The sequence below is a fragment of the Podarcis pityusensis genome (genome assembly GCF_964106645.2).
Source record: "Podarcis pityusensis genome assembly, chromosome: 8".
In the NCBI taxonomy this organism is placed as follows: Eukaryota; Metazoa; Chordata; class Lepidosauria; order Squamata; family Lacertidae; genus Podarcis; species Podarcis pityusensis.
The window spans coordinates 83,158,096-83,185,138 of NC_138033.1; the positions used below are offsets into that span (position 1 = coordinate 83,158,096).

Genomic DNA, 27,043 nt, shown 5'->3' on the forward strand with positions numbered 1-27,043 from the left:
CTGTTTCCACCTCCGGCGGGTGGGGGAGGCAGCCTCGGCGCATGCGCGGCAGTTGACAGCGTCGACCAGCGTCGTCCATGGCAGGCGGGTGTCGCTCGGGGGATCCCGCGGCCTTCTCGGCCCGGCCGCCGGGGTGGCGGCTGGCGGCGGCGCTGCTGGTGCTGCTGGCGGCGGGCCGCGGGGCGCAGGCGCTCTACTTCCACATCGGGGAGACGGAGAAGCGCTGCTTCATCGAGGAGATCCCTGACGAGACCATGGTTATCGGTGCGCATGCGCGAGGAGGGGAGAGAGGGGCGGGGGTGTGGGAGAGCGCGGGGGGTGCGCGCGCACCGGCTCACCTGTCCCCTGTTGACGGTGGCGCGCCTGTTCCTCCGCTCCGCAGGGAACTACCGGACGCAGCTGTGGGACAAACAGTCCGAGGCCTTCCTGCCCTCCACGCCGGGCCTGGGCATGTTCGTGGAGGTCAAGGATCCCTATGGGAAGGTGAGCAGCAGCTGAGGAAAAGGAGGAGGAGGAGCTGATGCTTCTTGGTCTGACAGCAGCAGCCAAGGGGGCGCTGAGCAAGGAGACGCTGCCCACCACCCTCTCCTCCCTGGGGCCTTTCAATAGTTTGGGGGGCGGGGTGTATGTGTGCAGGGAGGCAACATGCCTGTTGCTTCCTCACCTCTGCATCGGGGTGAGGGAGAGGATGAAAAGCCCCTGAAAGGGCCAGGCGACTCCTTGGTGGGGGTGGGGGTGGTCTGGGGTCTTCAGCCCTGGCAAAAGCTCCAATCAGATATCATAAAAGGTAAAGGGACCCCTGGCCATTAGGCCCAGTCGTGGCTGACTCTGGGGTTGCGGCGCTCATCTCGCTTTACTGGCCGAGGGAGCCGGCGTACAGCTTCCGGGTCATGTGGCCAGCATGACTAAGCTGCTTCTGGCGAACCAGAGCAACGCACGGAAACACTGTCAATTTCCCGCCGGAGTGGTACCTATTTATCTACTTGCACTTTGACGTGCTTTCGAACTGCTAAGTTGGCAGGAGCTGGGACTGAGCAGCGGGAACCGCCAACCTTCTGATCGACAAGCCCTAGGCTCTGTGAGCAGAAATAGAAGCAGCAGGTGAGATACCCCCACACCCCTGCCTGCCTGACTTTGCTGCTGCTTGATGGTTTCAGATGGTCCTCTCCCGGCAGTACGGCTCTGAAGGCCGCTTCACCTTCACTTCACACACCCCAGGAGAGCACCAGATCTGCCTCCACTCCAACTCCACCCGCATGGCCCTTTTTGCAGGCGGGAAACTGGTAAGCAGGTTATACTATGTGCCCTTTCCCCTTGTCCATCTTGCTCCAGCCAAGATGGTGGGGGTTGCTCTTCAGGTACTCTGCCCTCATGAACTGGACCCCACCTCACCCTGGTAATTGCTTGTGTAAGGCAAGAGAGAAGCTGCTGTAGAAGGTCAGAGCTCTTTCTACATTTGCTGAGCAACTGATTGGAAGGGAGGAGGAAAGAGCCCTGATGAGGCAGGGGTGGGGAGTGGGTTGAACTGCAGTGGTGGCTCTTGAATTGGTTTGTGTGTTGCTGTGTTGTGTTCAGCGGGTGCACTTGGATATCCAAGTCGGGGAGCATGCCAACAATTACCCAGAGATCGCAGCCAAGGACAAACTGACGGAACTGCAGCTAAGAGCCAGGCAGCTCTTGGACCAGGTGGAGCAGATCCAGAAGGAGCAGAACTACCAAAGAGTAAGTAATGGATTTATTTCTTTCTTTTTTACCATAATGCCATTCAGGAGGAGGAGCGGGATCTTGAATGGCATTATAGGGGGGGGGGAGGGATCTACCCTGTCCATGGTTTGTGAGGAACTTGTCAGACCTCAATGTTTAAATGGTTCCTACCTAATTACACACGGGTGGCGTTGTGGGTTAAACCACAGAGCCTAGGACTTACCAATCAGAAGGTCGGCAGTTTGAATCCCTTCGACGGGGTGAGCGACCATTGCTCAGTCCCAGCTCCTGCCAACCTAGCAGTTTGAAAGCACGTCAAAGTGCAAGTAGATAAATAGGTACCACTCTGGCGGGAAGGTAAATGGTGTTTCTGTGCACTGCTCTGGTTCGCCAGAAGCGGCTTAGTCATGCTGGCCACATGACCTGGAAGCTGTATGCCGGCTCCCTCGGCCAATAAAGCAAGATGAGTGCCGCAACCCCAGAGACGGTCACGACTGGACCTAATGGTCAGGGGTCCCTTTACCTTTACCTAATCACTAAGGACTTAAGGAGCATCATCTTGAAAAGCTTTGCTCATCTGAAAGTTCAGAGAAGCACTTGCCAAACCCTAGGAACTTCTTTGGGAGGGGGGCATTCAAGCTCCGTTGGTGCAGCCCGACTGGAGTTAGGGTGGCGTTTGTTGCAGGTAAATAGCAGCGGGTTTACAGGTGGTGTACCTGCAATAGAACAAGATTGGCAGGAGTTGTTCAGAGGGGGGTAGTATTGGAAAGGTCCTACATCTGCAAGAAGGACCCACCTGCGTAGATGGAGAAGTTGTGTTGTATAGGTCTGGTGTGGGGAAGGGGAGAGGGAAGTACCTTCTCTGACTCTCGCCACCATGTTCACTTTCCAGTACCGAGAGGAGAGATTCCGCATGACCAGCGAGAGCACCAACCAGCGGGTGCTGTGGTGGTCCATTGCCCAGACCATCATCCTCATCCTCACTGGCATTTGGCAGATGAGGCACCTCAAGAGCTTCTTTGAGGCTAAAAAATTGGTGTAGCCCTTCTGACAGCACAGGCACCGCTTCCACTGAGCACTTCTTGACCCTCCTGGATTTGGCACAACTGAAAGGACAGATGGAAGCACAGCAAGTGAAACATCTTTGGAGCAGCATTTGCATACTTCCTCTTCCCTGTTGAAGGGGGTGCCCTGCCCACAGAAGTCTCTCACGTGCCACCACGTTCTTTGCTTTGCTGTGTTGCAGCAGCTGGAAAAGCCTCTGTGGGCAGTGCCCTTGTGCAGATCCAAAGGAAGAGAAAATTGCTTTCTAAGAGACTGAGTAGGCTCTTTTTTTAAAAAAAGTGCTTTCCTGTTTCTGGATCCTGATTGGTGGGAGTGACTTCTGGGTTGTTCTGTTCTGGTGGTTCCCTGTCGTTCTTTGCTCTTAACACATGAGGTTTGTGGGGGCAGCCCTTGTAGTGGAGAACGGCCCGGAAGAGGAAATGGGAGGGGTTGAATAACATTTATACTCAAAATGGGTTTTTTCTTGCTGGGGGTGGGGGTGGCCTGATACCTACTAGAACTTGGGGCGGGGGCTGCTTAGGACAACAGCAGTGGTTGCCTACAGGGTTCTGGCAGCATCTCTTCTTGTAACCCTCCCCAGTTTCCAGCAGAGAGGCTAGATAACCATTGTGAACAAGAGGTTAGCAAAACTTTAGGCTCCAGGTGTTTTTCAAGTGCTAGCTAGCACAGATGGGATCTCTAGACTTCTGCAAATGAGCCTAGTTTAAGGATACCCACAGGTAGTATCTTTTAATTGCACAGAGAGGAGTTTCCACTTGGATGAGTAGGGGTTTTTTTATATGGCCCTGCTAATGCCTCTAGTGTGGATGGCAGGAAGCTTGCTAGGAGACAGCATTAAGTAAGTTGCCATTTATGTACCATGGAGCTCCTTAACAGCCTTTCTTGAGTTTGGAAAGAGAGGCCTCTCCCTATGCAAAAGCATGCCTGATGATTTGTGGGTGACAGCAGAGCCGGAGCATGCAATGGTGGAGAATTTGAAATGCAGTTATGTCCCCTCCTCATCCCTGCGTTTTATTTCCTGCCCACTACAGTAAATTCTTAATAATGTTCCTTGTTACAGTTCTGGAGTGAAATAAAATTTCCTGCGAAAGGCTTTCTCTTCCTTGTGTTATTGATTTGGGGTTTGGGTGGGGGTATGGGGACAAGGGGGGCTGAGCTCAAGAGGAAAATATAATTAGCTCTGGGACTAGGCTCCTCCTGCAAGCTTCTTCTTGGCAAAGGAGCCCCCCACAACCAGGAGCTTCAAAGTTTTTTTTGTGGGGAAGGAGTAAGGTGGGCCAGGCTCTCTAGAGAAGGCTCTGATGCTTTCAGGTTCCTCTGGGCCCTTAGGTAGTGCCTGGCATGAAGAAGAAGAATTTGGATTTGATATCCTGCTTTATCACTACCCGAAGGAGTCTCAAAGCGGCTAACATGCTCCTTTCCCTTCCTCCCCCACAACAAACTTCTTTGAGAGACTTCAAAGAAGTGTGACTTGCCCAAGGTCACCCAGCAGCTGCATGTGGAGGAGCAGAGACACGAAACCGATTCACCAGATAAGGAGTCTACCGCTCTTAACCACTACACCACACTGACTCTCATTGGCATGCGAAGGATCATAGAGCATGATGATAGATTGCTTCAATGCAGGTGAGAAAGGCCCAGTTTCCCACTCCCAGTGGCCAAGCCGACGCAACAGACTTCAGCCAACCTATTTCTGGGGTGATGGGATCAGTTCCTTGCTAGCTGCTCTAAACCCAAATAGGGTTGGCGAGTCGAACCAGATTTGGGCTTCTTGTTGTTTAGTCATTTAGTCGTGTCCAACTCTTCGTGACCCCATGGACCAGAGCACGCCAGGCACTCCTGTCTTCCACTGCCTCCCACAGTTTGGTCAAACTCATGTTTGTAGCTTCGAGAACACTGTCCCACCATCTCGTCCTCTGTCGTCCCCTTCTCCTTGTGCCCTCCATCTTTCCCAACATCAGGGTCTTTTCCAGGGAGCCTTCTCTTCTCATGAGGTGGCCAAAGTATTGGAGCCTCAGCTTCAGGATCTGTCCTTCCAGTGAGCGCTCAGGGCTGATTTCCTGAAGAATGGAGAGGTTTGATCTTGCAGTCCATGGGACTCTCAAGAGTCTCCTCCAGCACCAGAATTCAAAAAGATTTGGGCTAATAAAGACCAATTTCGGCTTGATTGCCCTGCACCTCTCTGCCTGGCTGGCGGTGCCCCCTTCACTCCCGGGACCTGCTCGCTTGGCCCACATTCCCCCCGTCTAGGCTACGGAGCAGGTCTTCAGTACTGAAAGGGCTCCCGGCAAGGGGTTCCGCCGGTGCCCGCTAAGCCAGGGAGCCAGCCAGTCGCGTTTGGATCCGAGATTCCACGCTGCAATAGCAGCCAGCGAAGCAAGCGCCGCTCGAGCTGCTAAGGCCTGCAGGGGGCGCCGTTGGGGCCGCGTCTCGCTACTGGGTTTGGCCGGCTAGAGCGGCTGCTTCCGGCTGGGGAAAGCGGAAGCGGCGGCCGCGCGGACAGGGGCAGCATGGAGGGAGAAGCGGGCAGCTTCGCGCACCTCGGGCTGGACGCGCGGCTCCTGCAGGTAACGCGGGCGAGGCTGGGAAGGGGGGAGCTGCGGCCTCCGCCGGCTCCGGGCCTGACCTCGTGTCTCTCGTTCTCTCTGCCCGGCAGGCGACGGCGGAGCTGGGCTGGGCGAAGCCGACGCTGATCCAGGAGAAGGCCATCCCGCTGGCCCTGGAGGGCAAAGACCTGCTGGCGCGGGCCAAGACGGGCTCCGGCAAGACGGGCGCCTACGCCCTGCCCCTCCTCCAGCACCTGCTCCGGGGGAAAGCGGTGAGCGCCCCGGGGCCCCGACCCTCGCCCTCCCTCATCATCACCATCATCATCATCCTTTATACCCCGCCCATCTGGCTGGGTCTCCCCAACCACTCTGGGCGGCTTCCAACAAAAGATCATAAATACATTAAAACATCAGTCATGAAAAGCTTAACAGGTCTGCCTTCAGATGTCTTCTAAACGTTAGATCAGGCACCCCCAAACTTGGCCCTCCAGATGTTTTGGGACTACAACTCCCATCATCTCTAGCTAACAGTACCAGTGGTCAGGGATGATGGGAATTGTAGAGGAAGAAGAAGAAGAAGAAGAGTTTGGATTTGCTATCCCGCTTTATCACTACCCGAAGGAGTCTCCAAGCGGCTAACATTCTCCTTTCCCTTCCTCCCCCACAACAAACACTCTGTGAGGTGAGTGGGGCTGAGAGACTTCAGAGAAGTGTGACTAGCCCAAGGTCACCCAGCAGCTGTATGTGGAGGAGCAGAGACGCGAGCCCGGTTCACCAGATTACGAGACTACCGCTCTTAACCACTACACCACACTGGCTCTTTTGTAGTCCCAAAACATCTGGAGGGCCGAGTTTGGGGATGCCTGTGTTAGACAGTTGTTTATTTCTTTGACATCTGATGGGAGGGTGTTCCACAGGGCAGGCACCACTACTGAGAAGGCCTTCTTCCTGGTTCCCTGTAACTTCACTTCTCGCAGTGAAGGAACCGCCAGAAGGCCCTCGGCGCTGGACCTCAGTGTGCGGGTTGAACGATGGGGGTGGAGATGAGCTGGAAGAACTGGAATGTGGAGCTGTGGAGTTGGAAGGGACCCCCCCCCCCGGGCCATCTAGCTCAGGCCCCTGCAGTGAAGGGGTCGCACCTAAAGAGCTCCCTTTGTGATGGCCTGGAGAGTGCGGGACTCTTCTGACCGGGTCTCTTCTTGCCTCCTAGTCAGCGCTGGTGGTGGAGCAGGCTGTTCGGGGACTCATCCTGGTCCCCACCAAGGAGCTGGGCCAGCAGGTGCTGCAGATGCTCCGGCAGCTGACCTCCTACTGCTCCCGGGACCTGCACCTCGTTGACATCTCTGGCCAGGCGGACTTGGCGGCTCAGAGGTGAGTAGTGGGCGGAGGGGTAGGACGGCTGTCTCTTGGGCTGGCCATGTTTTTGAAGTCCCCAACTCCAAAATGCTTTCTGATTCCTGGCCCGACTGCACTGGCTGACGATTTGTTTCCCTGCCCAATTTGAAATGCTCATTTTGACCTATAAAGCTGTAAGCAGCTCACAACCGCAATACCTCAAGGACTGCTCTCCCCACATGAACTGACCCAGACCCACGATCATCATTTGAGGCCCTTCTTTGTGTGTCTCCTCCATGAGAGGTCTGGAGGGTGGCAACACAAGAACAGTCCTTTTATGCAGTGACTGCCTGTTTGAAAAGCTCTCCCCAGGGAGGCTCACCTGACACCTATGTTACATATATTTAGGCGCCAGGTGAAAACTTTTCTTTTCAACCAGGCCTTGGGCTGATTAAACATTCTATGGCCTTTTAAATGTCTTTGTAGAGGGGGGAGATGTTTGTTTTTGCTTTATTATGTCCTTTGTGTTCTCATTTTGTGTATTAATGTTGTGAACCGACCTGGGATCTTTGGATGAGGGATGGTATTCAAATTTAATAAATAATGATAATTCCTGCAAATGGGTCCTTCCTCGTTGGCAAGCTGTGATGGTATTTCTTTCAAGGGGGCTTTGGAGACGGAAGACAGGCTGGCCTCTCTAAAGCATTCCAGAGCCTCCCTGGAGTCTCTTGTAGTCACACATTTTGCCTGTGGCCTCTGGTTGCTTTCTGAGTGGAAACAATGAATGGGAGTCCTCTTCTGCAGTTGACACTGCCCTCTTGGGGAGATCCTTTGTAGCCCAGTTAAGGGTGGCAGCCTCTTCCCATCCGCAACCTGTGGTTATGGTTGCATCGCAGACCCAAAGCTTTCATTCAAGGTCAGGCAAGTATATGTGGTTGTTTCACAGAGACTGGGCCTTCCCATCTCTTACTGAGGCTTTTATGTGTTGTGGATTCTCTTCCTTCAAGGCCCATCTTGATGGAGAAGCCGGATGTGGTGGTGGGGACGCCATCGCGGGTCCTGGCTCACTTGAGGGCTGGCAGCCTGAGCCTGCAGGATTCCTTGGAAATCCTTGTGTTGGATGAAGCTGACCTCCTTTTCTCCTTTGGCTTTGAGGAAGACTTGAAAAGTCTGTTGTGGTGAGTTTATTGTGGCCCTGGGTTGTTGGCTTTGAAAGGCCTGGGGCCAGCCTGTGATTCCGTGGGAGGGTGGGTGGGAGGCCTAGGAGGTCTCTGAGTTCTTACGAGCAGTACCTCCTCAGGTGTCCTGCTCCATCATTTGTTGAATGTTGGATGCTATGCCAAGGGAGGAAGTGGGGATAGTCCTGGAGCTAGAGAAATTGCTTTTTGTGTCCAGCTAGAATCCATTAGGACGCGGGTGGCGCTGTGGGTTAAACCACAGAGCCTAGGACTTGCTGAGAAGGTCGGTGGTTCGAACCCCCAAGACAGGGTGAGCTCCTGTTGCTCGGTCCCTGCTCCTGCCAACCTAGCAGTTCCAAAGCACATCAGAGTGCAAGTAGATAAATAAGTACCACTCCAGCGGGAAGGTAAACGGCGTTTCTGTGTGCTGCTCTGGTTTGCCAGAAGCGGCTTAGTCATGCTGGCCACATGACCCGGAAGCTGTACACCGGCTCCCTTGGCCAATAAAGCGAGATGAGTGCTGCAACCCCAGAGTCGGCCACGACTGGACCTAATGGTAAGGGGTCCCTTTACCTAGAATCCATTTTGAGGCTTGTTGGATCCATTTTGTTTGTGTGGCATATTTTATTGGGGAAATTGTGTAGTATAAGCAGAAATCCTGAGTTGAAATTAGCTCTCAGGCTGGAAAAAGTTGGTGCCATCACACTAGGAAAAGAAGCTCAGCATATTTATAGTGAAGTTTATGGAAGCAGAGGGATAGGTTGGGGCTGTTGTGCCTGCAATGCTCTGTTTTACTCTCATCCTGGAGGCATCTGGTTCGCTGCCTTTGGGTGCTGAGTGCTGGGCAAAGGGGGCTTTTGGTGCCACCTTACAAATGATGGGCTCTTGTCTCCTCTCCAGCCACTTGCCCAAGATCTACCAGACTTTCCTCATGTCAGCTACCTTCAATGCGGATGTCGAGGCCCTGAAGGAGCTGGTCCTCCATAACCCTGTAAGTTTGTGGGAAATGGGTTGGAGGTTGTGGGAATGGTTTTGGATTCAAAGGAGGCAAGGTGAAGGGCTGGGATTTTCTTGTCCGATTGCTCTGGTGGTGGTGGAAATGCTCTTCACAGATAGTAATGGTCCTGTGTCTGTCTGCCTCTTGCAACCCGCGGGCGTTGAGTTGGTTCTGGTGGTCTCCTAACAATCCGTGGCACAGAAAGGGAGCAATTACTGTATTTTTCGCTCCACAAGATGCACTTTTTCCTCTTAAAAACTAAGGGAAAATGTCTGTGCGTCTTACGGAGCGAATGTGTGGTCCCTGGGCCTGGGGGGGACGGACCCGGGATTCCCCCACCAGCCCCACAAGCTCCGGGAGCGGAGGCAAGGCTGCGCGCAACCTTGCCGCTGCTCCCGGACCTGTTCTGGGGGCTGGGGTCGGGGGAAGCTCAGGCTTCCCCCGCCCCAGCCCCGCGGCTAAAAACGAAGCCAAGGCAGCTAGCGGGATCCATCCTGCTTGCTGCCTTGGCTTCTGCCAAAGCTGCGCGCAACCTCTCCAACCGAGAGAGGTTGCGCGTGGCTAAAAACGAAGCCAAGACAGTGAACCCGGGCTTCCCCTGACAGCCCCAGAAGCCTGTCTGCTGCTCTTTGGGGCTGAGGTGGGGAATAAGTTTTTTTTTCTTGATTCCCGCCCCCCCCCCAAAAAAAACTAGGTGCGCCTTATGGTCCGGTGCGCCCTATGGAGCGAAAAATACGGTAAGAGTCATCTGGGGAGCAGGCCTCCCTCCCTGAGTCCATCCACATGGCCTTGCCAAGCTGTGCCCTACAAGAGGAAACAGCAGCATCAGGGGCCCATTGAGGCAGCCCCCAGCCAAGAAGGGATTCACATATGCCTCTTTAAAAAAATATTTTTTACTGATTTTTCTATGTATTCTTCTTCTAACAATATATCTTGAACAATTTTTCATATTTCGACACTCCTCCCCTGGACTTCCCCCATACTCCTGTTTTGCTTTATTTCCATATTGTTCACCCTGCATATTGTTTCCCCCAAATTTTCCAATACATGTAGTCTTATTTTTTGTTTTATGCAGTTGTGCTTGTTTACTCAAACCCTTCCAATGAGTCCATTTCTTTATGTTGCCTCTTCATATATGTTGTAAATGGTTCCCATTCTCTTTTAAAGTCTTTGTTGTCCTTTTCATGTAGTTTTTCTGTTAGTTTTGCCAGTTCTGCATATTCCATAAGTTTCCTTTGCTATTGTTCTTTCGTTGGTATTTCTTCTGTCTTCCAAGTTTGTGCCATTATAATTCTTGCCGCTGTTGTTGCATACATAAATAATTTCCAATTTTCTTTTTTTACATCTTGGTCTAAAATTCCCATAAGGAATGCTTCTGCTTTCTTAACAAAGGTCTTTTAAAACATTTTTTTTTCAATTCATTATATATCATTTCCCAATAATTTCTAATCTTTTTGCATTCCCACCACATATGATAGAATGTCTCATCCTTTTCTTTACATTTCCAATAAGTTTTTGATCTCTTTTTATATATTTTGACCACTTTCTCTGGTATTATATACCACCTATACATCATTTAATATAATTCTCTTTCAATAAGATACAATCTGTAAATTTTGGGTTCACCTTCCACATCTTTTCCCAATCTTCAAGTTGTATATTATGACCTATATCCTGAGCCCACTTTATTTGTGCTGACTTTACCATTTCATCTAACATTTCCCCATAAAGTAGGAGATTGTCTGTTTTTTTAAAGTAATTCTGTGTCACTCTCGACTATCTCTTTTTGAAAGTTTGAAACTGTATAACTAAAACCTTCCTTAATGTCTTCCTTAAACTGTTCATTGAATTGTCTATGATGTAACCAACTTTGTAAAACGGTCTTCAATTCCTCATATCCTTTCAGCCTTAACCCTTTTTCCGCCTCTGTCAATAATTCTTTATATGTCAGCCAATTTCCTCCCTTACTAAGTGGTTTTAATGCTAATGCTTCCACCGGCGAGAGCCACCATGGGGTTTTTGGTTCTAGAAAGTCTTTATATTTATTCCAAACTTTTATAAGCATTTTTCTTATTATATGATTATGAAAACCTTTATGTTTTTTATCTTTCCTGTACCATAAATATGAATGCCAACCAAATCTGTCATCATGTCTTTCCAAGTCCAGTATTTCATCTCTTTCTAATTTTATCCAATCCCGAATCCACATGATGCAAGCTGCTTCATAGTATAATTTCTTTCTTTCTTTTTTTTTAAAAATGATATTCATTGAAAAAAGAATTTTTAAAAAAAAAATGACACAAAAGAAAAAACAAGACAGAAAAATAAAAAAAATAAAAATAAAACCATCATTCTCCAATTCTCCACTTTCAATACCTTCTTTCCTTGACCTCCTCCTCCCTTTTCCTGTATCCTGTTTTATAATAATCACAGCAAATCCTTTCCATAATTCATAGTATTCTGTCATCACATTACCTTGATCTATTTTCATCTTATCTTATAGAAAACCTTAAAGTTTAAAACTTAAATCTTAATTTTTACCAACTTCTCCTAAACCATAACATTCTTACCTAGTTCTTTAGACATTTTTATAAGAGCCAAATAGTTTCGTTTCAACATTTTCCTAACATTCATCAATTTTATAAAACAGTCCTAATGATAAAAATAAAAGAAAAAAGCAATCCAGTCTTCATCCAACGTCCCTTCCTCCTGGTCCTGGGTTTTGTCAGTCCTTTTTATCCTATTAATCTAGCACATTAACCTGGCAATCTTATATCCGAGGCCCTCAAGTCTCTTCCATGTCCCTTCCGTAACTCTTCTTTATATTTCCCTTTTATTCGTGGGAACTCCAGCTTGGTAGTGTTTTTGACCCTTTTCAGCAAGACGATCCCTTTTCCATAGTCCAGGATAGGCTCGATGTAGTATTTACAAGCATGCTCCAGATTCCCTTCAAAATTGAGAGCCCCCACAGCTCCAAACATCTGACGGCCCCTTTCCAGACTTGTAAAGTCCAAATCTCCCTGTAAAGGGGGGTCTATCCAACCCCCCATTTCCAAACCAAACCAGATTTTATCTTTCCAAGTCTGATTTTTTCCAAGTTCATTTATCAAATCCAAGAGTTTATATTCCTGCTGGGCCGCAGCTCCCTCCGTCTCTGGCGCCCAAGATTCAGCAAGGTCCTCTTCTTTCAGTTGTTCTGTCATGGCACGCTTCTGTTTTGATTCCTGGGTGGGCTCCATATAGTTTCCCACTACCTGTTCAAAGGTTCTGGCCGCATTAGTCATGAAATCCGTCTTCTGACTTAACTGATCCAATAGGGCATTTATTTTACAGAAAGCACCCAACAGTGCTTCTGAAGACATTGTCCTACAAGGTCGCAAATCCTTTCCCACAGTTGTAATCAGTGACAGCTGCAAGTTCCCAGGAATTAGTTACAATTTCACAGTTCCCCTCTAGGGGGAAAAACTTCTGGTTGTTCTTTTTCTTGAAAACAATAGCAACAAAGTTTCTTTTTAAAGATATTTTGTCCATATTTGTTCTTTTAAAAGACGAAAGGAAACAATGGAGTCACAATGTTTCTCTTTTAACTATCTGTCAAAGACGTCTGGTCAATGAGCTTCAAACGTCAATTCTGACACCCCGCTCCAGGGTCAGGACGGTGGAAAATTACTTTGCTTTAGATTCACTTCTGCAGGTTTAAACAGCTCAAAAAAGGTCCCCCTTCTTCCCCTGCTACCGAAGGGGGGTTCAGCGATTTTAAATGATGAAAGTTGATCCTTTAAAAGTGATTTTTAAGGCTCTAGTTTGCGTTGTCTTTGCTTTGTTCTGACTACGAGGAAACGGGAGGGTGACTTCCTGTTTAAATCTTCCCGTTTCAGTACCAAATTAGGGTTAATTTTTAAGTCCAAATTCCTTTTTATTTCGCCAGTTCTTATTTGAAGTCCAAATGTTCAATGTTCCAGTACTCACGGTTGGTTGTTTTAAATGCCAAATTGTCCCAGGAAAAAGGCAGCGCTCTCCGGCTACGACTATGCGGCTTCGCTCCGCAGAAAAAGCAATTGACTCACAGCACCGCACCACTTCCCCCTCTTCACTTCGGAGCCCGTTTGTGGGTTCCTTTGTGGGTTGGGGGGGCGCTAAGGGTGCCTGCCGAGTCCCATGGTCACAGGCTTCATCCGCCTGTGATTTCCAGAAGGGTCCCCGCTTCGCCGCAGCGGAAAAGACCCGTTTCATGCGGAGCTATTCCCTCCAATTCAGAGGGAGTCCGCCATTGCCGGTGGCGCCACCCCGGAAGTCCTCATAGTATAATTTCAAATCTGGAAGGGAGAAGCCTCCTCTATCTTTTGTGTCTATAAGTATTTTATATTTTATTCTAGGCTTTTCCCATTCCAGACTAACTTAGAAATATCTTTTTGCCAGTTTCTGAAGCAGACAAGATTGCTTATTGGTATTGGCTGGAATAAAAATAACATATTTGGTAGTGCATTCATCTTTATTGCTGCTATATCCTTCCCATCAAAGAGCGATTCATTCTATTCCAAATTTCAAAATCTTTCTTAATCTCATTCCAAACTTTCTCATAATTGTCTTTATATAAATTTAAATTTTTATTAGTAAGCCAAATTCCTAAATATTTGACTTTTTTGTGAATTTCTATTTTTTGTAATCTCCTGCAATTCCTTTTTCTCCAGTTCCATCATATTTTTTGTTAATATTTTTGTCTTTCCGTTATTTAATGTAAATCCTGCCACTCGCCCAAACTCTTGTATTTTTTTCTAAAGCCTTGAGGAGACATAGTTTTGGTTCCTCAACTGATTACCAAGTCATCTGCAAATGCTTTCAACTTAAATTCACTTTCCCCTGTTTTTATTCCCACAATCTGCTTGTCTGCTCTTACGTTTCTGTTCAAAACCTCAAGACCAGAATGAATAATAAAGGTGATAACGGACATCTTTGTCTTGTTCCTTTTTCTATTTTAAATTGGTTCGTTATCACCTGGTTAATAATTAATTTTGCACTCTGTATATACATTTTGAATCCCTTTTATAATTTTTTCTCCATATTCCATTTACGATACGATAATCTGTATTGTCATTTTCCCATACAGAACAATGAAATTGAAAAAATGTACACCAGACATTCAAAAACCAACAAGCCTGCTATCCCTGCTATCCCAGCCTGGTTAACCCCCTAAAAACTCTGATACCCCATAATTAAATACAATATACTCCCACAGAGACTACCTTACACTGTGTTTAAAACCAAAATCGCATTTGGATAAAAACTGTTTCTCAGGCGGCTAGTCCTAGTCTTTATAACCCTGTACCTTCTTCCAGAAGGCAGAAGCTGAAAGAGATCATTTCCGGGGTGCGTACTATCCTGCACTATCTCTGCAGCTTTCTTATGACACCTGACAGCATAGATTTGATCCAAGGTCAAATCCTCCTCCTTCTCCTCCTCCTCTAACCCCGGTGATTTACGATCCTTGGAATCTTGCACGCCCATAGCTGCTCCCACACAGCGCAGTTTCTACATCTGCATCTGCTGCTACTTCTGTCCCTATACAGCAGCATTTTGTGTTGGCCATCACTTTCTTTATAAAATCCCAAGATACATTATCAAATGCTTTTTCCGCATCTGTAAACATCATTGCTCCTTTTTTGTCATTTCTTACTTCTAAATACTCTATTACGTTTAAGATATTTCTTATATTATCTTTCATCTGCCTACCTGGAAGGAATCCCACTTGGTCTGGATGTATATAAACATTTAAGACCTTTTCCAATCTATTAGCTAAAATATTAGCAAATATCTTATAATCATTGTTCAATAATAAAATAGGTCTATAGTTTTTGACCAAGGTCAAATCTGTATCTGGTTTTGGAATCAAAATAATATAAGCTTCCTTCCATTCACATATGCCTTGGCCCCGCTGCAGTAATGACTATAATAGCTTAAGCTGCCTCAACACCATTGGTGGTTAGGCAGCGTATAAATACTCCAAAATAAAATGAAGCCTCTTCACCTCCTGCACAGGTGACCCTGAAGCTGCAGGAATCGCAGCTGCCAGACAGCTCCAAGCTGAGCCAGTTCCAGATCCGGTGCGAGACGGAGGACGACAAGTTCCTGCTGCTCTATGCACTACTGAAGCTTTCGCTGGTGAAGGGCAAAGTCATCCTCTTTGTCAGCACCATCGATCGCTGCTACCGCCTCAAGCTCTTCCTGGAGCAGTTCAGCATCCCAGCCTGTGTCCTGAACTCCGAGCTGCCTGTTCAGTCCAGGTGAGCCTTGCTAGGTAGGTGTGGGGGCAGTGGTGGAGGCAGCAGCAGCAGCAGCAGCAGCTGCCATCCTGGGAGATGGGAAAAGGAGCTGCAGGTATGGTGCTTTGGCCTTCAAGGGGGCACGTGGGGGAGATGAACAAACTGGCAGGCCGTGGCATCCATGCCTGGCCACGATGCAGCCCCGAGCACTGCCTGCCATATCCAGAGATGAATTCCCTTGGCAAAACCATAGTTTCCATCGATTGATCTGTTCCAGGTGCCACATCATCAGCCAGTTCAATCGGGGCTTCTGTGATTACATCATCGCCACCGACGAACAGGACCTGGGAGAGAAAGAGGGACCGGCGAGAGGGAAGAGAAAGAGGAAGGGCAACAAAGCAGGAAAGTAGGTTTGGCTTAAGAGCCACAAATATGTTCTGTTTGACAACAGATGGTGTGAAATAGGAGATTGGGGGGCTAGGTGCCATTGGTGTGCAGCTGACCCTCAGGTCTACTTCTCCATAATCAGGAAATGCCATGTGGGCACTGGACTAAGGCCTGGAATAATTGGTGGGGTAGAGCATAGAATCGTAGAGTTGGAAGGGATGCCAAGGGTTGTCTAGTTTAATGCCCTGCAGTGCAGGAATCCTGCCCACACCAGCCCCTGGTTGGGCTTGAACCGCCAACCTTCTGGGTAACAGACAGACGCATTGTCACACTGCGTCACAAGGAAATAAGCTGAATTTAAATCATGGCAGGTGACTGGTTCCTGTGGCTTCACACATCTGTGGTGGCAGAGGTGGCCTATTTATGTTCCAGCCGGCCTACCCTTCAGCCGATCCGATTTGGGTGGCATAGAATTCTCTCCTCACCTCAGACCGCGTTTTTCTATCCAGTGAGTGATCCAATGACATCTACCCAGCTGGCCAGTCAGAAGTGAATTTTACAAACCTCCCAGCGCAGCATAAATAGCAGCCTCTTGCAATTAAGCAACTGGCAGCTGCCAGCCACCAACTGGAGACTTGTGCTTTTTTCTAATAACCCTGCCTAAGCAGTAATAATAATAATAATAATAATAATAATAATAATAATAATTTATTATTTGTACCTCGCCCATCTGGCTGGGTTTCCCCAGCCCCTCTGGGCGGCTTCCACAGAGACCAAAAATACACTAAAATGTCACTCATTAAAAACTTCCCTGAACAGGGCTGCCTTCAGATGTCTTCTAAAAGCCAGATAGTTGTTTATTTCCTTGACATCTGATGGGAGGGCGTTCCACAGGGTGGGCGCCACTACCAAGAAGGCCCTCTGCCTGGTTCCCTGTAGCTTTGCTTCTCGCAATGAGGGAACTGCCAGAAGGCCCTCGGCGCTGGACCTCAGTGTCCGGGCAGAATGATGGGGGTGGAGACGCTCCTTCAGGTATACTGGGCCGAGGCCGTTTAGGGCTTTAAAGTAAACTCTAATATCTTTGTGGAAGGAGAATAAAATTATGAAGGAATTAAATAAAATTGAAATGCACGTGAGGAAAGGCCAAGCCAGGTTGTTTTCGCAAGAGAACCATGAGAGAAGTGCGGAATGACATGTACGCAAGAGCAACTGCTATGACTGTTGAGGACAAAGGAAGGAGGGAAAGATAAGGAAGTTTTTATGCCTCGTGATTCAGTCGGTAGAGGCAAAGTAGAAGGAAATACTGCCATACGTGGACATAACTGCCTTTTTGCTTGAGACTTGTGTTTTTTTCATATTTGGTGTGCCACCCCCTCAACTACTTGCTGGCAGAGGTTGTATCGAACCCCTCTCCCCTTGCAACGCCTAAATAAACATCCTGTTTGACTGACAAGTTTGGAGTTTGGATTTTATTGGCTGTTTGAACTGAACCCACAGGGTATTCGGCATTGAAACACAACACTTCCCTAACACCTTGCGTATAAAACAACCCCTCTCTGAGTAAATGCAACTTTAAAGGTGATTTCTCCCAAGAAGCTGGCGTTCGTTTTGCGTGGTAACTTGAGTTCATAATGTATGCTTTTAAGTGTTGATTTTATTGACTTTGGTTATGAAATTTGTTTTTAAGTGTTGGTTTTTGTTGAAAATGCATTTTTTAATGCTCTTTGATAAACAGCTTCGAGGTTTTAGTTGCAGTTAAGTGGTATATGGGACGCAGGTGGCGCTGTGGGTTAAACCACAGAGCCTAGGGTTTGCCAATCAGAAGGTCGGCGGTTCAAATCCCCGCGACGGGGTGAGCTCCCGTTGCTCGGTCCTTGCTCCTGCCAACCTAGCAGTTCGAAAGCACGTCAAAGTGCAAGTAGATAAATAGGTACCATTCCGGCGGGAAGGTAAACAGCATTTCTGTGTGCTGCTCTAGTTCGCCAGAAGCGGCTTAGTCATGCTGGCCACATGACCCGGAAGCTGTACGCCGGCTCCCTCGGCCAATAAAGTGAGATGAGTGCCGCAACCCCAGAGTCTGTCACGACTGGACCTAATGGTCAGGGGTCCCTTTACCTTTACTAAGTGGTATATAAGTAGGGCTGCAGGATACATCCAAGTGGCTTGGTTAGCAAAGGCCCGAATGCTTCTGAGGGACCTCTTCCTTGTCCTGCTGCCTAGGAGAGGGAGAGAGTCCCCCCTTGCCCTCAGTGTTCTCTTCTGCTGCTTCCCTTGCAGGGGCAAAGACCAGGAATACGGAGTGTCGCGTGGGATCGACTTCCAGAACGTCTCTGCTGTCCTGAACTTTGACTTCCCTCCCTCAGTGGAGTCCTACATTCACCGAGCAGGCAGGTGAGCAGCAAGTGGCCTTGCATTTACAGAACCGCGAATTCCACATTCCCGGGATGAGGGATCCGAGCCACGCTTGGTTTTCTAAGAACAGGGACTTAATCAAAGGTCACCTGATGCCTCTGTTTCATCTGGGACTTCGGTTTTTTTGCAAGCTGCCTGGCACAGAGCCCAGCCTTCTCTGAATCTCCTCTTGAGTCGGTTATCAAAGACCCATTTCTCTGATTAGCTGGTAATTTTCATAAAGCTGTTTCAGGGGGAAGGGGCCCAGAGTGTTTGTGTCCTGCCTCCCTTTTCACGGAGCGTGCCTTCCCTTTGCACAGTCCTGGTGCCTCTCCTGAGCCCCTTCTTGCCCCTTGCCTGACCACCTGTCGTCTTCCTCCCTTGCAGGACTGCCCGTGCAGACAACCCGGGCACTGCCCTGACCTTTGTGCTGCCCTCCGAGAAGGCTGTGCTGGCTGAGATTGAGGCAGCTCTCACAGGAGGAGGTGGGTTTGCTCGCGAGGCAGGGAGGTGCTGCCCTCGGGAGGTCTTCCAAGCGGGCAGAGGGAACACCTCCCTCTGGGGGCACAGGGGCGGTGAGGTCAGCATGGGGCACTGGCTTGCCTCTGGGCGCAGAATTGCCCAATTCGAGAGTTGCCCCGTGCAGTGGCTGCTTGCCTTTCTGTTGCTCTAACCGGTCCCGATCCTCCCCCACCAGGCAGCGACGACACTCCCTTGCGGCCCTACCTGTTCCGGATGGAGGAGATTGAGGGCCTTCGGTACCGTTGTCGGGTGAGTGGGCACGGCCTGGCTGCTCGGGGAGGTGGCTGCAGCCGCACCACCTCCTCTTGCCCTCTTCCTGCATGGGGGCAAAGGGGTCGGGGCAGTGGAGGCAGCTGTTACAGGTGATTCTTCAGAGCCATCACTGGCAGGGCAGACTGCAGGTTGGGGGCGAGGTCGACATGGTTCAGTGCTTTTCCAGCTGCACTGGCTCCCAGTGGAGTACAGAGTCAGATTTAAGGTGCTGGCTTTGACCTTTAAAGCCCTTCACGGCCTAGGACCCTTGCACCTACGGGACCGCCTCTCCTGGTATGGCCCACAGAGGACCTTAAGGTCCATAAACAGCAACACCCTAGAGGTCCCGGGCCCTAAGGAAGTTAAATTAGCCTCAACCAGAGCCAGGGCCTTTTCAACACTGGCTCTGGTCTGGTGGAACACTCTGTCTCATGAGACCAGGGCCCTGCGGGATCTGATTTCTTTCCGCAGGGCCTGTAAAACAGTTGTTCTGCCTGGCCTTTGGCTTAGAATTAATTTGATTCCCTCCCCCTCTTTCTTTTTTCCTGTCTCCTGTGAAGAGGCTGCAGTTTAATGTTTTAATGTTGTATTTTAATCTTGTTTTTTAAGTTGTATTTTAATCAACTTGTTTTTCTTATCGGTTGTTAGCCGCCCTGAGCCCGGACTTGGCTGGGGAGCGCGGGGTGTAAATAAATTTTATTATTATTAAAAGGCAGCTGTTTCAGGCAGATCTCGGGTTCTCTGTGTTGAGGACAACCCTGCTTCAGGGAGCCCCCTGATATCCCCTTCCCTGAGTGGTTTTGCCAGGCGCTAGAGAGGGAAAATCTCAGAGGAGGCAGGAACGTTTGGCAAGGAATTGTAAAGCACAGGATCCAGTTCTCTGGATGTCACGGCGTGATTTGGAGGTGTTGCCTCCTCCCTCTATTTCTTGTTTTCTCCCGACTCAGCTGCTGCTTTTGGTAATCATGGGGATGGAGTAAGTCCTGTCCCCCCCTCCCCATTGCTTTTAAACCACCCACTTCTGCCCAGTCCTCAGTTGGGTCCTTTGTTCTCAGGATGCCATGCGGTCCGTCACCAAGCAGGCCATCAAGGAAGCTCGCCTCCGGGAGATCAAGGAGGAGCTGCTCAACTCCGAGAAGCTGAAGGTATTTGCCTGCACAGCACCTGGGCGTGGGGAGGGCAGAGGGACCTGAGAGAGTGGGAGGGGGGGTCAGGGAGGGCCGGCTGCTGGGGAACTGTTGCTGACCTCCATTTCTCTCCTCCCAGACATACTTTGAGGACAATCCTCGGGACCTGGACCTCCTGCGCCACGACAAGCCTCTTCACCCAGCCATTGTCAAGCCCCACTTGCGGAACGTACCAGCGTACCTGGGTAGGAGGGGGCGGCATTTGTGGCCTCAGCAGGGGGGCTGAATGCTGCGTCTTCACCGTGTCTGAGGGGATGGCGAACAGCAGCAGGCCCTGTAGATGAGCTCTGGGGCGGGACTTGGGATTCCCTCCTCCGAGGGGGAAAGAGAGGGAGCCCCTGTTTCTCCTACAGAGTCCTTACCTTGGAGTCCACACGCCACTGTCCATGCAAATCTCCAAGTCTTCTTAAGCTGTGCGAGGGCAAGCTCTTGCTTCTCAGCTGTGGTGCAGAAAAAAAAGTGCAGCAAAGGGGGCCGGGTGTGTGTGGGGGGGAGAGAGCTAGTGCAAAAGCATCGCAGGCCTCTCGAGAATGGGCCGCAAGAGGGGGTCTTCCGCCTCCTGTTTGGGCCAGTAAGCACCAGCGGCTGCTCCTCTTCTCTCCCCAGTGCCTCCCACCCTCCGGGCTGTGGCGCAGCCCCTGGGCAGCAAGCGCAGACGACGGAAGCCGCTGCCACCCAAAACCAGGGTATGTCTTGCTCCTCTGCTACTGACCCCAAATTGGAGAGGGAGCGGGGACGGCCCTGCCTTTCCTCACACCCTGGCACAGGCCCAGGGAAGGTTTCTTCGCAAAACTTTACGGAACCGGGCACGGCTCCCTGTTTCCCAGCCTCCGCTTGGGAAGTTTGTGGAGCTGCTGTCGATCATGCGCTGGGTCCTGTAAAGAAGGCTTGACAATTTGGGGGGGGGGGGGCTTGACTGCTGGGGGACTTTCTGTGCTCCTCCAGAGGCCCCCTCCTCTGTGTTTGTTCCTTCACCCTCTTACTCCTTGGGGTGCAAGAGCAAAATTCTCACCTCTGCTGTTTCCTGGGATCTTCACTCTTTGCTACATTGGGTGTGGGTTGAGTTTGGGACCTGCCATGTGGGGCCTTAGGCAGTTCTTCTGCCCCTTTCTGTGGTGCTTCTGGTGCTGTACCTTCATGGGGGGAGTCCAAGTGCTGAGGACAAATAGTGTGGCCCGTGGGTGGGTGGGGTTTGCAGACCCAATCTCCAAGCGAAAAGCTCAGGAACCTTTGCCAGAGCCCCTTTGGATTTGTGATTGCGGCAGCAGGGCAAGGGACCCAGCAGCCCAGTGGTCAGGCAACCCCCCTCCCACTGTGAGATCCACTTCTTCACTGTCTCTCCCTCCCCCAATAGGGCCAGCGGAACCCCCTGCGGAGCTTCAGATGCACGAAGCAGAGGTCGGGAGCCAAGCACCGGTCAGCCAGGCACCGGACGGCCGCTGGAACGCCTGGATCCTGACCGCCACTTATAGCTGAACTGTGTCGGGGAGGAGGCTGGCGCTGGGCCCCTGTTTTGGGGCCAGGATATTTGATGTAAATAAAGGACAGGTGTTTGTGCTCGGCCACCGTCTTGTCAGGTTCGGAGGCTTTCCTCAGAAGAACATTAAAGGGGTTGACCTCCCGTGGCCATTGCAGTGCCTTAAGGCCAGGAGCAACTTCTCCTGCATTCTCAAGTCTTTGTGGGGTTTTTTGTTTGTCTTTGAGCTGCCTCCTCTGTCCTGACAACACTGCCTGGGGAGTAGCTCTGGGCCCCTTGTGCCTGCCTCTCTGGGCCAGGTGGTGGGTGGGTGCAGGGTCCACCTTCCCATTGGCTTCCTTGTGTGGGTGAAGGTGCTTTGTCTTGGAAGCCGGGTTCCTCCTGTGGAGATTCCTGGCAGCAGCTGCTGCCTGGGAGAAGTCCTGAAACTCTGTAAACGTCCCCTGCCAAATGCCCCGTCTGCAATTCCTTCTCACCTGGTTTCTGTAAACTGAGTTGTTCTCTTGTATCGCACTCCTTTGCCCTCACCAGCTGGGCCCCACCCCAGCCCTTTGCTCCCCGGGTCTGAGGTGAAGGCAGAGCAAGGCTCTTCCAGGGTGATAGCATGTCTGCTCACAGCACGGGCCCCCGCCTCCGTGGTGCGTCCTGTGGCCCTTGTTCTGCTTGTGGCTACCTGTGCCAGCAGCTGCCAATAATGGCAACTAGTGGACTATTGCCCAGGCTCCCTTGGCCTTATCAGGCATCAAGGCCAGGCCAGGCTTGTAAACCTTGAGGAGGAAGGAAGATAAGCGGCTCAAGGTGGAGGCAGCAGACGGAGGATCAGGAGCCTGCGGACCTCTTGGACCGTAAGCAACAAACACGCAACTCCCTGGCCTGTTCCTCAACCCCCCACCCCCGGCTTTCCTTGCCTTCAACTGCACTGCTTCCTCCTCAGATGTTTCCCCAAGAAGCTTACGTGGCTTTGCACTTGCAAGGGTCAAAGCCAGGCGTGCTGTGACTTGGCAAATCGAGTGGCTTTGCCTTGAGTGGGTTGCCAGGTTGAGCGGGCTACCAGGCCTGCTCTTTTCACAGGGAGGGAGGGAGACGGGCACCTTCCTTGCTGCCACGTGGCAAAACGAATGAGCCCCATCTGGGGGTGTTCTCCCATCTGGGCTGCAACAGCAGTTTGGTTCCAAAGAGGTTCCAGGCCTGCCTTCTTCACCCCTCAGCTGGGTACACCATTTCCTGTTAAAGCTCAGCAGTTCCTGAGAATATCACAAACCCTGAAGGGTTGTATTGATTTTTACAGTGTATTGGGGGGCAGGGGGCGCCAATCCCAGAAGGGGGAAATAGCACCTTCTGCATTTGCTTTAAATACAGTGGAACTTCTGGATACAAACGGGACTCACAGCTGTCCATGGAGGCACAGGTCAGTTCTGTGTCCAGGGCACCTGTTTTCCAGCTCCATTTGGTACGCAGGCTGAGACCCTACCGGCCCACAGACTGTCTCTCCAGAGTGGTGCATGCTCTAGTTATCTCTCGCTTGGACTACTGCAATGCGCTCTACGTGGGACTACCTTTGAAGGTGACCCAGAAACTACAACTAATCCAGAATGCGGCAGCTAGACTGTTGACTGGGAGTGGCCGCCGGGACCACATAACACCAGTCCTGAGAGACCTGCATTGGCTCCGAGTACGTTTCTGAGCACAGTTCAAAGTGTTGGTGCTGACCTTTAAAGCCCTAAACGGCCTTGGTCCTGTATACCTGAAGGAACGTTTCCACCTCCGTTGTTCTGCCCGGACACTGAGGTCCAGCGCCAAGGGCCTTCTGGCGGTTCCCTCCCTGCAAGAAGCCAAGTTACAGGGAACCAGGCAGAGGGGCTTCTCAGTAGTGGCACCCGCCCTGTGGAATGCCCTCCCACCAGATGTCAAAGAGAAAAATAACTACCAAACTTTTAGAAGACATCTAAAGGCAGCCCTGTTTAGGGAAGCTTTTAATGTTTAATAGGTTATTGTATTTTAGTGTTTTGTTGGAGTGGCTGGGGGGACCCAGCCAGATGGGCGGGGTATAAATAATAAATTATTTTTATTATCTGTTCCGGAGCCTTGTTCGTATCCTGATGCGAACGCAACCCATGTCTGTGTGGGTTGTGATTCGCTGCTTCCGCACATGCGCGTGACATCATTTTGACCGTCTGCGTGAGCTGCGAAACCCGGAAGTAACGCGTTCCGTTACTTCTGGGTCGCTGCGGAGTGCAACCCGAAAGCACTCAACCTCAACCCGAGGTATGACTGTAGTAAAATGCTTGAGGCAGGGGATCCTGGAGGGAGAATTGAGCAGGTGCTGGGTGGTGTCCGCCAGGTGCTCCATCTTACCTGAAGAGGACCATCCGTCTTTGGAGGGGCCATGGTGGGGAGTTCTGGGCAGCCAGGATGCGGTGGGGTGTGTTAGGCAGCTTATAGCTTGCCTGTTTCAATGCCAGTACAGTGGTACCTCGGGTAGCATACGCTTCAGGTTACAGACTCCGCTAACCCAGAAATAGTACCCCGGTTTAGAACTTTGCTTCAGGATGAGAACAGAAATCTTGCTCCGGCAGCGCGGTGGCAGCAGGAGGCCCCATTAGCTAAAGTGGTGCTTCAGGTTAAGAACAGTTTCAGGTTAAGTTCGGACCTCTGGTACGAATTAAGTGCTTAACCTGAGGTACCACTGTATACCAAATCTGGTGCAACTGCATTTGGGATACTGTGTGCAGTTTTGGTCGCCATGCTTTAATAAGGATATTGTGGAGCTGGAAGACGATCCAAAATGGCCAACCCAAATGATCAAAGGGATGGAGTGACTCGCCTACAAGGAAAGGTTGCAGCATTTCGGACATTTTAGTTTAGCGAAAAGGTAAAGAGGCAGCATAATGTACATTTGTAAAATAATGCACAGCATGGATAAAATGGAGAGAGAAGTTTATCACCTCTCACAATGCTAGAATTTGTGGGCGTCCAGTGCAACTGAAAGTTGGAAGATTTGGGATAACAGGAAGTCCTTGACGCCCTGCACAGTTGTTGTTTTTAAAGATATATATGTTTTAATTAAGATTTGCCATCATATGGTTTAAGAGGTCACAATTGTGTTTAAACAGTTGCCTGTGGAGACTTTGACAATGCCTTCAAGTCCAAGATGCACTTAGCAATGCTCCCCTCCTCCTGTTGGGCTGTAATACTCTGCCTAAGGTTTTGCTCAACCCAGTTGATCATGTGATTTTGTTCCATATTCCGCTTGAGATGCTGTATTGCCACGTGATAATCCAGCTGCTTCTTCACTTCTGTGTATACAGTAAACAGCCTCTCTCTGTAGTTTGTCTCAAGCATAATGCTTGAGACAAAATTGTTCGGCTTGGTATCAAAGAGATAGTGACGACCCTCAACTCTCCACTGCTCTTTCTTCAATAGCTATAGTGTGGTCAGCTATCATCGTATTTTTCACAGATGTTGCTTGTGCTATAGTATCCTCATTGAGCTTGTCAGCAAAAGCTGCGACATCTGCACCGTACTTCTTCATTATGTAGATGAGAATTCCCACCATAACACCTCCAGCTATTGTTTCATGGTTAACTACGTAAAGTTCCTTAGCATGTAGAGCAGAAGCCTAGTCCCATATATATAGGGGCCTGCAACTCCTGTTTTAGGGTATAAGAATTGGAAAATTTCTTCAGGGAATATTCCATGGCGGACTTTTCCTCCTGACTCTGGAAGAGGAGGCACAGGAGCGAAGCGTTGCTGACTTGTGTGAAGTCTTAATATTTGCACGGGCAGAGCAGGCACCAAGCTCTTCAGGCCACCAGCCGGGGCCAGGGCATGCATGGCCAAGCGAGACAACATCACTGCTGCTGCTGCCACTGCCCTCTCCGTCCCTGTGACCCTCCCGGCGAAGAGAACTCAAGATGGCAGCCTCCGTGGAGGAGGTCTCGCTGGCACAGTTGAAGTGCGGAACTTGCCCCTCCAGGAGGCAATGATGGCCACCAACTTGGATGGCTTTAAAAGAAGGTTGGACAAATTCATGGAGAAGGAGAGGGCCATCCATGGCTGCTGGCCATGATGGCTCGGCTCTGCTTCCACAGTTGGAGGCAGCCATACCTCTGGATCCCAATTGCTGGAAGCCACAGAATGGGAGAGTTCTGGTGTGCAATTCAGCCACTGCGAGGACAGGATGTTGGACTAGATGGGCCATGGGCCTGATCCAGCAGGCTTTTCTTATGTTCTTAAGACTGAAGAGCGTACAACAGGTAGGTCTCCCCGAAGCAAGTCCGAAGAACCTCAGCTCCACTTTCAGGTTAATGATAGCAGGGGTTTTACAGCCTTGGCGCAGCCTGATTGGCTCCACAGATGTCAGACCAGGTCTGCTAATAACTGGGCGTCGGGTGGACTCGGGACAGGCACCTTGGCACAGCAAGTCCTGGGCACTCCCTCCTTTCTGAAGCTTCTGTCTGGGACTGAGGACAAGCTGCCAGGATGCTGAGCGCCATCCTGCTTGCCTTGGTGCTTTCCAGGGCCGGGCTGGGCCTGGTGAGTGAGGTCAGGGGCCTGGTGGGGGTGGATGATGGAGGGAAGGGCAAGAGGGCTTCAGGAGGCAACAGCCTTCGAAGGGCCTTGGGCAACCGAGCTGTTTCTTAGGGGAGCAGGATGAGATGGAACTAAATGGGCAGCCCAAGTCCATCTCTGTCCGGTTTCAGCTGCCCACAGAAAATGGGTCCTATATCTCTGGACTGCCAGGGAACAACAGACAGGCCTTGTTCAACTTTCCTTTCCTAAGACGTTCACACTGGTTTACGAAGGCAGAAATCCTACAGTTGTACAGTTGGGAAGGACTGCAAGGGTCATCTAGTCCAAATCCTTGCACGGCAGGAATTGCAGCTAAAGTATCCCTGGCAGATGGCTATTCAACATCTGCTTTAAAATCGCCAGTGGTGTCTGTCACCTTCCAAGGGAGTCTGTCGTGCTGTCAAACAGCTCTTACTGTCAGAAAGGTTTAGCTGGAATCTCTTTTCTTGTCACTGGAATCCACTGGTTTGGGTCCTACCGTCCAGAGCGGTGGAAAACCAGCTTCCACTATCAGTAGCAAATTCCAAATCAGTCTGATGAGATCCACCCTCCTGGACGGATCAGAATTCAGTTGTACTTTCACAGTTCCCCACAGTTCCAGTGCAGTTCTTGGCTCAAAAACAAGGCCTCCAAATATATTTTAATGTGCGCGTTTTGAGAGGAAACAGGGATTTTAGTGCGGATTCTCACAGCCAAGGGGAAACCTAGTGGGCCGGTGAGACACAATTATCTATGGATGCAAACGCAATAGGAAGAATAGGGCAGAGGGCTTTCTGGAGGTGGTCTTGCACTGTGTCAAAGAGGACACAGAGCAGCATCGCTCCAAATAATCGTTGTGTGGGGGTAATGCTGGGTCCCAAGAGTAACTTTGTACTGGGGACATGTTATCCCCTTGTCAAAAATGCTCAGGGAGATATTCGGATGGAGAACGAAATCAAGGAAACATTCAAAAGAGGAAATGCTATAGTAATAGGCAACTTCAGTTACACACACCTAAGTCCCAGATGCGGCCCAATCGCCTTCTCAATCCGGCCCGCGGACGGTCCAGGAATCAGCGTGTTTTTACATGAGTAGAATGTGTTCTTTTATTTAAAATGCATCTCTGGGTTATTTGTGGGGCATAGGAATTCGTTCATTTTTTTTCTTTTTCAAAATATAGTCTGGCCCCCC

At 50.2% G+C, this 27,043-nt stretch overlaps 3 protein-coding genes and 1 pseudogene across 4 annotated transcripts in view; 3 read left to right on the forward strand and 1 right to left on the reverse strand.

Moving 5' to 3' along the window:
- Positions 1–62: 62 nt before the first annotated feature.
- TMED4 (transmembrane p24 trafficking protein 4) lies at positions 63–3,862 on the forward strand. The gene is made up of 5 exons (XM_081017615.1): positions 63–264; positions 383–483; positions 1,158–1,283; positions 1,576–1,722; positions 2,597–3,862. Exons 1-5 carry the CDS (start codon positions 78–80, stop codon positions 2,744–2,746), a joined length of 711 nt encoding a protein of 236 aa, XP_080873741.1. The 5' UTR covers positions 63–77; the 3' UTR covers positions 2,747–3,862.
- Positions 3,863–5,250: 1,388 nt separating this feature from the next.
- On the forward strand, positions 5,251–21,497 carry DDX56 (DEAD-box helicase 56). Its single transcript, XM_081017422.1, has 14 exons — positions 5,251–5,336; positions 5,426–5,587; positions 6,526–6,686; positions 7,658–7,828; positions 8,729–8,819; positions 14,862–15,106; positions 15,363–15,491; positions 17,750–17,863; positions 18,251–18,348; positions 18,561–18,634; positions 19,693–19,782; positions 19,904–20,009; positions 20,431–20,510; positions 21,179–21,497. The coding sequence occupies exons 1-14, from the start codon at positions 5,280–5,282 to the stop codon at positions 21,281–21,283; spliced, it is 1,683 nt and encodes a 560-aa protein (XP_080873548.1). The 5' UTR covers positions 5,251–5,279; the 3' UTR covers positions 21,284–21,497.
- A 2,843-nt stretch (positions 21,498–24,340) lies between these two features.
- LOC308482359 (ATP synthase F(0) complex subunit B1, mitochondrial pseudogene) lies at positions 24,341–25,168 on the reverse strand (annotated as a pseudogene). Its single transcript has one exon. The product of its transcript is annotated as an ATP synthase F(0) complex subunit B1, mitochondrial pseudogene (transcript).
- Positions 25,169–25,712: 544 nt separating this feature from the next.
- The window catches only part of NPC1L1 (NPC1 like intracellular cholesterol transporter 1), a 28,394-nt gene continuing 27,063 nt past the window's right edge, over positions 25,713–27,043 (forward strand). Inside the window, exon 1 of the mRNA XM_081017285.1 lies at positions 25,713–25,837. Within this exon, the coding sequence (XP_080873411.1) occupies positions 25,784–25,837 (54 nt within the window). The 5' untranslated portion in view covers positions 25,713–25,783. The remainder of the gene's footprint in view (positions 25,838–27,043) is intronic.